The sequence below is a fragment of the Tamandua tetradactyla genome, chromosome 21, assembly GCF_023851605.1.
Source record: "Tamandua tetradactyla isolate mTamTet1 chromosome 21, mTamTet1.pri, whole genome shotgun sequence".
NCBI lineage: Eukaryota > Metazoa > Chordata > Mammalia > Pilosa > Myrmecophagidae > Tamandua > Tamandua tetradactyla.
Genome location: NC_135347.1, coordinates 16834874 through 16850175, shown reverse-complemented (window position 1 = coordinate 16850175; position 15302 = coordinate 16834874). Strand labels below are relative to the sequence as shown.

Genomic DNA, 15302 nt, shown 5'->3' with positions numbered 1-15302 from the left:
GAGGCTATTTCATGGACTTAAATCATCAATAAGTTGATTGTATCTATGACTGATAACATCTATGATCAGCTAAGGAGAGTGTCTTAAGCAATGAGAGACATTTAATGTAATCCAGTCCTTAAAGGAGAAATCAGAAAGAATTTCTCCCTCCACTCAGCCAGCCAGCCTCTCTTGGGGAATTGATCAAAACCTTCATCAGAGTTGCCAGCATGCAGCTTTCCCTATGGAATTTGGACTCATGCATCCCCATGGTTGCTTAGGACACTTGTATAAAATCTCAGATTTACAGATATCTCCTATTGGTTCTGAGAACCCTGACTAATACAGCAAGAGAGGGAAGAAAACGAAAATTTATATTGAGCATCAATTTTCTGTTAGGCAACTTGTGCTTATGAAGAAAGGATTTGAGAGCATATTTTGGCATAATAAGAGGCACCAAGCACCTGAGAATTAAAGGGGTAGGCTTTCTCAAGTTTCAAACTAGTGAAGCAAAATTGCTTATCGCTTATTTTTGTCTGTGACCTTGGCCTGATCTATGGCCAGAGAAAATGGACTCCCCCAGGCCTACACAGATTGGGTGAGGAAGTGACCTAACAAATGACAGGTAAAAGTTAAATTGTTCCCTGACACACAGCCTGCTGATTTGCTCAGCTGTTTATCACAGTATCCCTCTCTAAATGCTTCGTCCTCTCTACTCATTCTCTTTCAGCCCCTTTTGGATGGGTTTGGGCCCACAGTCCTCCAGCTCTTGGATATCAGTCCTGCTGTGAGCACACAGGTTGACCCAAGGATATGCCTTTTCCTTTAAATACATAAATCACTTTTGTTTTATTCTGAGCACTGCCATGCTCAGAGAAGAATAACTTGGCCATGTAGCCGCTTGCTTATCGCTCAAGATAGTCTCTCTAAAATCAGTGCTGATGGAAATTTCTAACTAGCTACTATGGGGGGATTTGGAATAAGGTTTTGTGGGTGGGGTGAAGTGGGGGCAGGCTCAGTTTTCTTCACATCCTCATTCTAACAACTTTTGTGCTGGTTGGAGGCTTTTATATACCCCAGAAAAGCTAAGTGCTTTTAATCCAGTCTAGTGGGGGAAGATCAGTTGTGGGTAGGACCTTTTGATTAAGTTGTTTCAATGGAGGTGTGACCACTAATTGTAGCTGGGACCTTTTGATTGGATTGTTTCCATGGAGATTTGATCGCACCCATTCAAGGTGGGTCTTGATCCTCTTACTGGAGCCCTCTATGAAGAGAATAAGAAGGTAGAAAACACAAGGAGAGCTCAAAGCTGAGACAGAGAGCAGAGAGATGAAACCAAGACACAGATATTTGGAGATGCTAGGCTAGAAGATGAAACCCAGAGTCTGCCCCAGAGAAGCTAAGTGAAAAACCACAGACACTTAGAGAGAATGCCACTGGAAACAGGAACTGAGAGAGCTGTTTGAAACAAGAAGCTGGGAGAGGACAGCAGATGTAGCCATGTGCCTTCCCATGTGACAGAGAAACCCTGGATACCATCAGCCTTTCTTCAAAGTCAAGGTATCTTTCTCTGGATGTCTTAATTCAGACATTTTCATGGCTGTAGGACTGTAAATTTGTAACTTAACAAGTCCACTTTGAAAAAGCCAATCTATATCTGGTATATTACATTCTGGCAGTATTAGCTAACTGAAACACCAACATAACAAAAATACCCTGCTGAAAGTGAGTATTAGTCTAAACAATTCATGACATATACTGTCTCCAAATATCACCAATTGTTGTATATGCTATTTTAATCAGCTTGAAAAGTTTACTGAAAGCAAAAAGTGAGCCTCTAATTTGACAACTTGTGATGATCATTCTTACATGAAAAGTTCAACTTGGAAACGTTGATGGTTATAACTATAACTTCTACTTTTGAAAAGTAGTAATTGAATTCATGTTTAACACAGTATGCCAAGTATGGTGGCTTGGAGCTGTATGGCTTGGAGCTGTATGTACCCCAGAACAACATGTGCTTTAACTTAATCCATTCTAGTGGACTGTTCTAGTTTGTAAGCTTCCAGGATGCAATATACCTGAAATGGAACAGCTTTTAGAAAGGGGAATTTATTAAGTTGCAAGTTTTTACAGTTCTAAGGCTATGAAAATGTACAAATTAAGGCATCTAGGGAAAGATATTTTGGCCGATGATGTTCAGGGTTTCTCTCTCAGCTGGAAAAGGCACATGGTGACATCTGCTAACTTTCTCTCCAAGAATCTTCAACTGCTTCCCTGGGGCTCTGTTTATTCTGTTGACTCTGTCAGTTCTGCTGGCTCTAAAGCGTTTTCCAAAATGGTTCCCTCTTAAAGGGCTCCAGTAAGCAACTCCACCTTGAATGGGTGGAGACACATCTCTATGGAAACCATCTAATCAAAAGTTACCACCCAGAATTGGGTGGGTCACATCTCCATGGAAACAATCAAAAAGCTCCCACCCAGCAATATTGAATGAGGATTAAAGAACTCGGCTTTTCTGGAATACACAACAAATTCAAACCAGCACATGGATCTTTTGTATTGTAAGTAGGACCTTTTCATGAGTTAAGTCAGGATGGGTCTTCATCCTATAACTGGGGTCCTTTATAAATGGAATGGAATTCAGACAGAGAGGGAAAAAGCCTCAGAGGGAGCATCCAGAAACTTGAGATCAATGGGACATGGAAGAGAAGGGAGAGACCATGTGCCTTGCCATGTGATGAGCTAAGGACCAAGGATTACCAGCAGTCAGCCCCAGAACACCATGGTCTTCAGGAAGAAAGCATTGCTTTGATGATGAGTTGATTTGGGCATTTTCCTGATCTCAAAACTATGAACTAATACATTCCCATTGTTTAAGCTGACCCATTGCATGATATTTGCTTGAACAGGCAAGAAAACTAAAACACTAAGTATATATCACATGCATGTATGTTTATAATCTCATCCAGGCATATAAAATTGATTAAAGGAGTTGTCTCCATTTCTAAATTCTTTGGGAAATGCTTATTTCCTAGTTTTATCTAGGATTAATCTGTGGCCAAGCAAAATGGATCCTCTGGGCCTGCATAGCTGTGGGTGAGGAACTCATGTCTCCAGCATCTAAGGACATTATGCTTACATAATTTGATATTGAGGTCACAACTTTTAGTTAATGTTAATTAATACTACAGTTTGGACTAGAAGAAAATATATGAAATAAGCCACAAAAAGGAAATACTTGAGTATAAAATTAAATGGAGGATAGTCAATTATCTTGATAAATTAAAACAGAAAACCAACACTGGCTCAATTTTGGAATAATCTTTTAAAAATAAGTTACTTTTTATAGCTGCCTCAAACCTTTTTTTCTAATTTGTATTAATTCAGAGAAGAATAAAGAAAAATATCACCTTGGACTGAAGTTTTGAATCCATTTATGTAGTGCAATTTCTTTTCATTTAACCTTACATTGCATCTATACTGAGAGGAAAGTGAAGAGTTAAGCAATTATCTCAGGGTTTTATCAGTAAAAATTATATGAGTGATTATTTGGTATAGATAGTCTTGGGCTATGACTGTTCAAAAGAGGACAATTGGATATGGGTAGATTTTTCAGGGTGATTTCATCTGAGCCCAAGGAATGGTCTGTGTACTTTGTGTCAAGTGTGAAATTGATTCCAGAATGCATTCCTTCACCTCTTGACATCCCTCTCCATTAATATTGGGTCTAATCACTTAGATTTAATTTGCTAATGGTTTTACACTTATTGTCAGAAGGCCCATGAATCACCAGTATTTAATAATTGATATTCAGTCATTTAACAGTTATTTACTCTGCCAGGCTTTGAAGATACACCAGGAGCAAAGGTCTGAGCTTTATGGACTTTGCTGTAGATAATAACCATAGTAACATTTATTATCTTTTAGTGAGGGTTTAAAAGAAACTCTTTAATATCTTACCATAATATTTACATTTTTCTTATCACTAAAGAGAAACTATTTTCAGTAAAGAAGTTCTCAACTTGACTATGTTTTTATCTTATGATACCATTTATTCTCTCTACACCAGTCACCCTACCGGCTTGTAGCAAAATCACTTTCACCTTCATCATTTTTCTCTCCCCTGTAGGGTGAGAGGGGATGACTTCATGGCTGAGTTATCTTTGCTTCATCATATAAGAAATTCATAAAAACTAAATTCACTCTTTCCCTCCCTCATCTCCCAATCTCCCAGTATTTCCCCAGTGGTATCAATTGTGAAATGAGCAGATCTAAGAGGAATGGGAGAAAGCTACTGACCTGACTAACCATCAGAGGAAAATAATATTTTTTATTCTATAGGGACATATTTAAAATTGTATAGACATTTTATTATTTTACTTTAATACAAAATGTGTTGGCAGTTAACAATTGTTTGCTATCCCAGTGAACTGACATTTGTTAACAATGGTCGGGCATACCACCCCACATGAGTAATTCTGAGAAAAGTAAACCAGAGTAGTGTCACCCCAAAATAGCCCTGGGACTGCAGCTTTGGGCAGAGCTATCCTTAGGCAAAACTGCCTGGTATGTGAAGTGTATTTATCCACTGACTCATCTGTTCTATACATATCCATAGAGTGGTTCTGATATGCCAGCCAGTGTGTTTTGAAGATGAACAAGATGCATTCCTTACCCAAAGAAATGTACGATGGTTAGCTCCCTTCTCCTGACTTCTTTTTTTTTTTAACCCCCTACATTACTCGTATATCCAGATATTTTATAACTTTGTAAGTTAGAATGATCTACATAAACTATATATATAAAACATATATAAACTACATACACATATATACATTGAAAGTGAATTGTGACTACATTTAAGATTTCTGATTCCAAGTGAGATGGAGCTTGACTTTTTGTGGTTTTATTGACTTGGATAGTTATTTTTAATAAATTCAGAAATAACATGGCAAACTGAAGCTGCCAAAAAGGGAAGAAATTAAGAACCACAATCATTCTGGTGCCATTTTTGCTGTCTTTAGGTGGTGAGATTGATTTCCTTTTTACATCCAAAGATGTGTGCTAGAAATGGACTTTCCAAGGTCAGCAAAGCAAGTAAGCCTTTCAGTGAACCCTTTTGGACACTGGCACCGTTTCATTATGTAGGCGTAACTTCAAGGAGAAGGGCCTGCCTTGTAGGTAGTTTATTAGTCCTGGCTAAACTGGGGAGTTTGCTTAGGCATCTCCACATTCCTTTATGTGCCCTTTTCTCCTCTGAGGACCAATACTCTTCTACTTCCACCATATTTCCCCTGTAAAATATGCTTTCAGAAAAGGACCTGAAATGTACTCATGTTAAAATGTTGCCTCTGCCCCAGGTATTTGTATCTAAATAGGCAACAAAACTTAAGACAAAGCCAGGGCTGAGATGACCAAGTTTTGAATAAATCTTTCTCTCTACTTAGAGTTGTGAAATCATAGTAATAGTAAAAGATACTATGCTATAGAATTCTGACCCTGTGGATATAGGTGTCCCTTTGTGCTTTTGTGGGTGTCTCTCTCCTCTATGTCTCTGTCTTTGGCCTTGCTTTTAGTGCTTCTTTTTCTCTCTTTACTCCCCTCCTTTTCCCCTTTATTTTTTTCTTGTAATTGATCATAATAAATTGGAAATATTTGTGTTATTTATTGACTTTATGAAATAATTACATTTTTCTGAAGAGTTTATGTTTAGTGATGCACGGAAGTTTTCTCACTTGCTGCTTTGGGATCACCTATATTTTATTTTTTTTATAGCACTTATCACTAGCTGTCTTTGTATTATGTATTTATTTTTTGATGTGGTTATTGTTTGTCTCTCCCAATAGGATCTAAGCTCTCTAAGAGGTGGGACTTGGTCTTGTCTTTGCTCTATCCCAATTGGGTCCCTTTTCAGTCCTTCATTTACCCTGCCGCAATCACAATCACTTCCCTTCTTCCTAATTGTAGCCACATGTTCGCTCCTATTGTCACTGCTTCCTTGCTTTCTATATAATTCTATCACTCCAGTTGCATCTCTAAACCCTAAAGTTTAAAATTTAAAAATATACATCCATACTTGGCGGGCAGGGGAGATGACATGATCACGAAGGTGGTTTTCCCAGGGCGGGGCTTATCCATTTCACTAGGATGTGCTGACCCATGCGGTTTCCCCAAATGTGGGAAATTCTACTGCATAATTGGTGATAGTGGGGCACTAGGTTCGCACTCTCCCCTGATTAAAAAAAAAAAAACACACACACATTCATTGCTACATACAACTGTTAATAAAATAAAAAAAAAGATATCTGGCTTCAATTAGAGATAAGAATGAAGCCAATCTGATTGGGAGTAAGGTAAATCAGAACACAGGGTAAAGGATGATTTTGTATATATGTTAGCACTCCACCTACTGCATGAGACCAAAGGAAGAGAGGTTTATTTTTGTTCAAAACCTAAATTTTCTTTAGCATGCAATCTAACTCAACCTGCATGGATAGCTCATTTTAGCAATCCAACCCAAGGAGCTCAGAATGGAAATGAGGACTTGTAATTCTCTATAGCTTAATGTGATACACGAATACATCCCAGAGTAAGTTGGGCAGATGATTAAAAAATACTGGCAACATCTCTTGAAGGACTGGGGAAAAAAAATTATAGAACTAGTAAATTTCCCCACATGGAAAACCCCTGATACTCTCTAAAACATTAGAAACTCCCAGGCTATTAGGCCAAACCCTTGGTTTTGAGGCTTGTTCTTATGAAACTTATTTCTGCAGCAGAGAAGCTAAGTCTAGGTATAATTATGCCTAAGATTTGCTTCCAGAAAACTTGTTTTGTTACTCAGATGTGGTCTCTCTCTCCAAGCCCAACTCTGCAAGGACAATCATTGCTGTGCTGGTTTGAAGCTGTTATGTACCCCAGAAAAGCCATGTCCTTTAATCCTCCTTCAATATTACTGGGTGGAACCTTCTGGATTGTTTCAGTGGAGATGTTACCCACCCAATTGTGGGTGGTAACTTTGATTAGATGGTTTCCTTGGAGATGTGGCTCCACCCATTCAGGGGGGATTGCTTAGTGGAGCACTTTAAGAGAGAATCATTTTGGGAAAAAGCTTTACAGCAACCAGAGCCAACAGAGTCCACACAGCCAGAGACCTTTGGAGATGAAGAAGGATAACGCCCCTGGGGTTGCTTCATGAAACAAGAGGCTGGGGGAGAAAGCTAGCAGATGTCACCATGTGCCCTCCCAGCTGAAAGAGAAACCCCAAACTTCATCAGCCTTTCTTAAAGTTAAGGTGACCTCTTATTGCTGCCTTAATTTGGACATTTCCACAGCCTTAGAACTGTAAACTTACAACCTAATAACTTCCCCTTTTTAAAAACCATTTCAGTTATGGTATATCGCATTCTGGCAGCTTCCAAGTTAGAGCAGTTGCTCTCTCACTACATGGGGCATGACATCCAGGGGTGAAAGTCTCCCTGGAAATGTGGAACATGACTCCTGGGAATGGGCCTGGCTCTGGCACTGTGGGATCAACCACACCTTCCTGACCAAAAGGGGAAAATAAATGTAACAAAATGAGGTATCAGTGGCTAAGAATGTTCAAATAGAGCCAAGAAGTCATTCTAGAGGCTACTTTCATGCAAGCTTAAGCTATACATAACTAATTGCTTTAGTTTGCCAAACCCCAACTAATATCATTCATGTTAACCCTAGGGCCATATCTGAGATTCCACAAAAGTTTCATGCCCTAAGTTTACTCTCTGGAAACCTACAACCTCCCCATGGTCTCTGAAATCCATAGGACCAGTCTCTCCAAGAATAACAACTAGTTCCAGCCACCTAACCTATAATGTTGACACCTCTTCTCAACATGTTAATTACTGGGGACGTGGCCCAGTTATCCCTAAAGATTGAGAGAAGGAGCAAGGAGAAGGAGGAGGAGTTATAACAGAGAAGATAGGATTTAACAAGTAAGTATGATTGCTGAACTATTATACTGATATTTCTTTTAGTATCCAATGTTTTGGAGCAGCTAGAAGGAAAACAATGAAAGTGTGGAACTATAACCCATACCAAATTTGAAATCTATTCTGTAACTACTTGTTAATATGTAATTTGAAATCTGGTATTTTTTTTTTTTTGGGGGGGGATTTTCTCTTCAAGGAGCAATCTTCTGCTCCCTTATGCTTTTTTTTTTATTAATTAAAAAAATTAACTAACACAACATTTAGAAATCATTCCATTCTACATATGCAATCAGTAATTCTTAATATCATCACATAGATGTATGATCATCATTTCTTAGTACATATGCATCGATTTAGAAAAAGAAATAGCAAGACAACAGAAAAAGAAATAAAATGATAATATAGAGAAAAAATAAAAATAAAAATAAAAAATACAAAAATATATAAGAAAAAAACTATAGCTCAGATGCAGCTTCATTCAGTGTTTTAACATAATTACATTACAATTAGGTAGTATTGTGCTGTCCATTTTTTTTTTTTTTAGAAATCATACCATTCTACATATGCAATTGGTATTTTTTAATATATGCCATATTTCACAATAAAAATAGTTTTTAAAAATATAAGCATCTTTTAAGCCTCTTTTAATATATGGGTTCACTTCAATCCCCCCAACGCACCCACATTTTCCCTTACAATTTAGTTCTGGAAGAAACTACATTGTTGATTGGACTTGTATGGCTTTCCATGTCTGTATTTGGTGAAATACGCACTCCCATGGTGTAATTTACCCTGTTCTGTCTTTTGTATTTTCTGTAAATTGGCAGTGGGCTTATAGATTTGATCAGATTTGGGTAGAATTTTGGGGCAAGACTACCTCATAGAGATCATGTAGGAGACATGTAATATCTGATTGTCTCCCTCTGTGTGATGTTTGCAGCCATTGTTGCCCAGCCTAAATCCATTAATGCATTAGGTATTGCAAAATAGTGATGTTCTAATTTATTCACCCCTTCATTTAGTATGTGAAATATTTGCATAATGAGAAACTTCTCAACTTCTATTTGCTTACTTTGTATAGGAAAAGCAGAATAAATTCTTAATGAAAATACATTTTTTTTTAATTTGAAAGCCATATATCTGATAAAGGAATTGTATCCAGAATACACAGACCTTTTAAAACTTAACAATAAACAACAAATAGCCCAGTTGAAAAATGGGCGAAGTATTTGAATAGATATGAAAATACATGTTTAGATATATAAAAATAAGAGAAGTTAAAAAAAAAAAAAAAGAAGTTACCTGTGCCGGTTTGAAATGATGTATGTACCCTAGAAAAGCCATGCTTTAATCCTAATCCCATTTTATAAAGGCAGCCATTTCTTCTAATCCCTATTCAGTATTGCATGTTTGAAACTGTAATTAGATCATCTCCCTGTAATCGATTGTGGTTGTTAAACTGGATTAGGTGACGACATGTCTCCACCCATTCAGGTGGGTCTTGATTAGTTTCTGAAGTCCTATAAAAGAGGAAACATTTTGGAGAATGAGAGATTCAGAGAGCAGAGAATGCTGCAGCACCATGAAGCAGAGAGTCCACCAGCCAGCGCTTTGGAGATGAAGAAGGAAAACTCCTCTCAGGGAGCTTCATGAAACAGGAAGCCAGGAGAGAAAGCTAGCAGATGATGTCATGTTTGCCATGAGCCCTTTCAGATGAGAGAGAAACTGTGACTGTGTTCACCATGTGCCTTCTCGGATGAGAGAGAAACAAACCCTCCTGGACTTCATCGGCCTTCTTGAACCAAGGTATTTTCCCTGTATACCTTTGATTAGACATTTCTATTGACTTGTTTTAATTGATACATTTTCTCGGCCTTAGAACTGTAAACTAGCAACTTATTAAATTCCCCTTTTTAAAAACCATTCTGTTTCTGGTATATTGCATTCCAGCAGCTAGCACACTAGAACTGTACCCATGGACCTACCCTGAACGAGCTATTAAAAGATTCAATAGGAAGAAAGTAAACCCAGTAGGGAGAAATGAGTGCAGTCAAAAATGGTGGAGACAGAAATTGATAAATTAAGTTGGTAAATTAACAACTGATTGTAAAAAGTAAATTGGGAGTTAAAAAGCAATATGGGAGTGTATCATAAGTAGTTAAAGCATGTTAAAATTTGCATCTTCTTCAGGGGGAAGAAAAAAAATCTGGAAGACTTTATAGAAAAATGTAGAGATAAATATGCATGTTAAAAATAGAAATATCAGGTGGTACAATGGTGGCTTAGTGATAGAATTCTTGCCTGCCACACCGAGACACGGGTTCGATTCCCGGTGCCTGCCCATGTGAAAAAAAAGAAAGAAAGAAAAAGGAATATTATGCATAGCTTCAAAACCAGCAAAGGTAGAAAAAGAATATAGAAAACTTTATTGATGCCAAAGAAGAGAGAAAAGAGGATAAAGAAGCAAAGAAAAAGAATAGTGTAGAGAAGACATAATTTTGATGGTGAAAATAAATAAAAATATATCAGGATTATTATATGACTTAATTAGAAAGAACTCATTTAGTCAAAGCTCAAAACCATCCCATTTGATTAAAAAGCAGACAAACAAATACATATCTAACTCAAGAGGCACACATAAAATAAAACTATCCATTTGTTTCTCGGTGTCTGCCCATGCAAAATAAAGTAAGAAAGAAAAATTTAAAAAATAAAACCATCCAGAAATTAGAAACTAAAAGCAGGGAAAAATATGATTAAACACAAAAGAAACATGATGTAGAAATCTTAATAGCATTGAATGGAATTAGTAGCAAATAAATGGAACTTAAGGTGAAAGCGTAATTTGGGATAAAGAGTAAAATCTTATTAATAAAAGAAATAATTAAGTAAGAAAATATAACAATCATGAACCATAATTGCAAAATAAATAAAAGAAGATTATAGAATTTGTAGCTGATTAAACAAATCATAATCAAGTTGGAAGAGCTTAACACACATTAATAGATCAAGCTTTTCAAACTAGTAATAATAAGTTTGATTGAATTGATGCATATAGAACTTTGTCCACAACAAATAGAAGACAGCTTGCCAAATGGTGAGCCCCAAGATACTGATCTTGTAACCGTGTAGTGGCAGGGCAGGGTCTGGGTTGCTGAAACTTCTGCATTGTGATTGCTTCAACCCTTTGCCTCAGGGTGCAAGACAATGTTGTTGTTTTCATGTTTATGCAATGAAGTTTGAAAGTTTGTGACACCGAATTTAGAAACAAAACTCTTGCTAATATATTAACAAGTTGCAACCTTTACCATAATTGAAATTATTAGATCCCACTGGAAATTTCATCGGATGAAAAAAATCAAATCAAGTTGACCATGTTATTTCACCACATGCTAGGGACTGAATTGTGTGCCTTGATTTGGACATGTTCTGATTCTTGGGCCCCATGCCTGTGGACCAGATCTCTTCAAGATGTTACTTCAGTTAAGATGTGGCCCAACTGAATGAGGTTGAGCTTTAATCCTTGTTACTAGAGTCCTTGTTAAGCAGAATGAAAGTCAGAGAGAAAAGCCACAGGAAGCAGTCTGAAGTCAATGGAGCCTGAAGGTGAAGGGGAAGATGCCATCGTGTGCATTGCCATGTGACAGAAAAGCCAAGGATCAAGGATCTCTGGCAGCCAGCCCGGTTTTAATGGAGTATCAGTGAAATCCGTACAAATTCAATGCTTGTGAGCTGCAGCGATTAGTATTCATTGGTAGACTTGTAGCCCAATAAACAGCCAAGCAAAATGCAAAAATGAGTAAAGGATTTAATTCAAATTTTTTTTAAAAATTGAAAAATCATAGACACTAGAGTAAATCTAATGAATGTAGAAGAAAAGCAATAATATAGATAAAAGCAGAAATTAATGAAATTGAAAACAAAGAAACAATAGAGGGCCAAGAAACGACTGATCTTTTGAAATAAATGAGAAAATAAATAAAGGTCTGGCTAAACTGCTTTAGACAAAAATGAGAGAAGACAAAAAATAGCAGTATTAAGGGAAAGATGAAGTTATAATAATGCATAAATTAGAGATTTTCAAAAGCATAAGAGTACTATAAACAATGTTAAGCCAGATGGCTTCTGGGTGAGTTTTACCAAAGGAATAGAAATTGTTACAACCATTTTGGAGAGTTATTTAGCAATAACAAAGTTTGCAGATATGCATGCCTAACAATTCTACTTGTAGGTATATGCCTTAAAGAAATTCTTGTATATGTATATGAGTAGATATGTACTAGAATAATATTTGCAGCATTATTTTTGAAACTTGGAAAAACTTGAAGAAAGTTTTTACATTTTAAATTGTACATTTTAAATATACATCAGCAGGAAAATGAATTTACTAAATGTACATCAACAGGAAAATGGATTTACTAAAATTAAATTCTAGATAACAAGGAAAATAAATGGCCTAGAATTACCATATTACCATGTGATGAAGTATAAGTACAATCGTGAAAAGAAAAAAAAGGGAGTTTGCAGAATTGTAAGTAAAAGTGCGTTTAAAACTTTAAAACATCCAAAACAGTAGAATTTATATCATTTATGAGTACATATATATATATATATATGTGGTATAAATAAGGAAAAAATGTTTGGGAAAGATGTTAACATTTCTAGAATGTTTCAAGACATGGAGAGAGAGAGGCTTCCAGTGATTTAAAATAAATATGCTTATGGAGTGTGTACCACAGCAGTTAGCCAAGTTATATAATATGGCTAGACTTACATAAGTGAAGTTTATACAAGTCAAAGGAAATAGTCTTTAGTCACCAATGACACCTCAGTGTCTGCTATCAGTTTTCAGAATTGCTGCAGTCACATCAACAAGGCAGCAATCTGTATTCTTGGGAATTGTGAGAAATGGGAACCATGTTAGTTTAGCTAAGTAGTCCTTCATTTTGTTTGTCATTTATAAACACAACCCTAGTTAAGTTAGGTTTGCATAACTTAGGTAGAATTAATTAGTCAACAAATGCACCTTTAAGTTTCATTTTTGCAAGGTATTGTAGGACATTTGAAATAAATATAAGATATATTCACCGTGCTCAAGGAACTTAAAAATCTAATTCTAGAGATAAGACAGAGAACAATATAAAACCGAGTAACTTTTAATTTAGAAAAGGAGATCAGTGTGGGCTCTGATAGCAGGTGGTGCAGTTTTATGAAGTAACTGAAATCCAAGCTGGGTTATTTAAAGTTAGCAGGATTTACTTTGGTGCAGAGGTGGATTTTTTTCTTTTCCAAAGAGAGAAAGAGTTTGTTACTAGGTGCATAGTAGGAGAGTAGATGGCCTATGGACCCAAAACCTGTTTCTCCAAACTGCAGTAATTCTGATAGTTTATTAGAGAAAAAGATGGGCAGGGTTTAGGATAATGTGCACAGCTGCCCCAGATGATGTTATTAGAGGTGATCCAATTGTTGGTCATGAGCAGATTGATTATATAATTAGTTCCAGAACATATGTAAGAAAACGTCAGAATGAGATATAGGTGACTTGTAGGTTACAGTCTAAGAAGCAGGCCCATGTTGGCTAGATCCAGTTGCGGTTATCAAGATAGCTTTGGACTTGGAATGGGGTAGTTCTAGGCTGATCCAGTATCTTTCATTAATAAATACTAGAGGCTGTCTTTAGTGATTACAAAACTCTACAGTTGAAAAACTGAATAACTGATACCAATGAAGGTTAGTCATTTACAATCACAGGGGCAGAAGATAAAGGCTATAAAATCATTATCAGAGAGCAGATGGAACTTTTTTTTAACTTTTTAAATTGTATAATAGAACATATATATAAAGCAAAGAAAGAAAAAAAACAATAATTTTCAGAGCACTTTTCAGCAAGTAGTTACAGGTTAGATCCCAGAGTTTGTCATGGGCTACCATACCATCCTTTCAGATTTCCCTTCTAGCTGCTCCAAAATATAGGAAGCTAGAAGGAATAAATATTTTTTTATCATCACAATTGACTTTTTTTCTTTTTTTATGATCATTCCATTCTACATATATAATCAATAATTCACAATATCATCACACAGTTGTATATTCATCATCATGATAATTTCTTAGAACATTTGCATCAATTCAGAAAAAGAAAGAAAAAAGCAACAGAAAAAAATTCATACATGCCATACCCCTTACGCCTCCCATTCATTAATCACTAGCATTTCAATCTACTAAATTTATTTTGATATTCGTTCCCCATATTATTTATTTATTTTTATCCATATGTTTTACTCATCTGTCCATAAGGTAGATAAAAGAAGCATCAGACACAAGGTTTTCACAATCACACAGTCACATTGCGAAAGCCATATCATTATACAATCATCTCCAAGAAACATGGCTACTGGAACACAGCTCTATATTTTCAGGCAGTTCCCTCCAGCCTCTCTGTAACGTCTGGCTGCTTTCTTGTTCCTGACCTGAGGAAGATTTGCTTCTCTGAGCCATTGATACTAGATTAAAAAGCAGCTCAATTCATAAAACATTAGTCCAGTGGGAAGTCTTGAAGTTTGATAAATGAATGTTCAGCCCTTTCCCTGGCCAAACTTTTTAAAGATTGAAAACCATAATGAGAATTATATCATGCCATCTCCCTTTCTGTCCCCCTCAAAGCCTGGTGCAATATACGGCAAGAACCAAAAACCCATTCAAATGTGCAATAGTAAAAAATAAGATCTTGAACAGATAATGAGGTTTAGTGGAAATTATGACCAGTCAAGATTCAAAGTCAGGCTTGACGTTTACTCTTTCGTTGCTTTCTCTGGCCTCTTGTCATTGACTGGCTTCCTCTGTTGAACTTATTTTGCAGCCAGTCCCAAATTTAGATACAAGTCCCTTTACCTTAGCAAATCCACTTCTGGGAATTTATACTGTAGATATTACTCACATAAGTGTGAAAAATAAATGTACAAAAATCTTTGCCAAAAAAAGTGCAGCAATCTAAATGTCAATTAATAAGGAAATACTTAAACAAGTTTTGGCTTAACCACCCAATATATGTAGTAGACATTAATAGCTAGCATTCTCCAATATGGCTTGATTTCTCACAGGAGAGATACACTTTCCTGTCCCTTTAAAGTTGAACATGACTGTGCTGGTTTGAAACTGCTTTGTACCCCAGAAAAGCCATGTTCTGCTAATTCTAATGGAAGCAGACCTATTGTTGGGTGGGACATTTGATTAGGTTGTTTCCATGGAGATGTGACCTACCCAATTGTGGGTAGGACCTTTTGATTATAAGGAGATGTGACTTCGCCTATTAAAGGTGGGTCTTAATTCACTTACTGGAGTCCTTTAAGA

The 15302-nt window shown here is 36.5% G+C and overlaps 1 protein-coding gene and 1 non-coding gene across 2 annotated transcripts in view; both read left to right on the top strand.

The window, feature by feature from the left end:
- The first annotated feature begins 6054 nt into the window (after window positions 1–6054).
- LOC143665814 (U1 spliceosomal RNA) lies at window positions 6055–6217 on the top strand. Its single transcript, XR_013167220.1, has one exon. It is a non-coding gene; the product is annotated as a U1 spliceosomal RNA (small nuclear RNA).
- Window positions 6218–9693: 3476 nt separating this feature from the next.
- Window positions 9694–15302, top strand: part of DCP2 (decapping mRNA 2) — a 118325-nt gene continuing 112716 nt past the window's right edge. Inside the window, exon 1 of the mRNA XM_077138940.1 lies at window positions 9694–9758. Coding sequence (XP_076995055.1) covers window positions 9709–9758 — 50 coding nt within the window. The 5' untranslated portion in view covers window positions 9694–9708. The remainder of the gene's footprint in view (window positions 9759–15302) is intronic.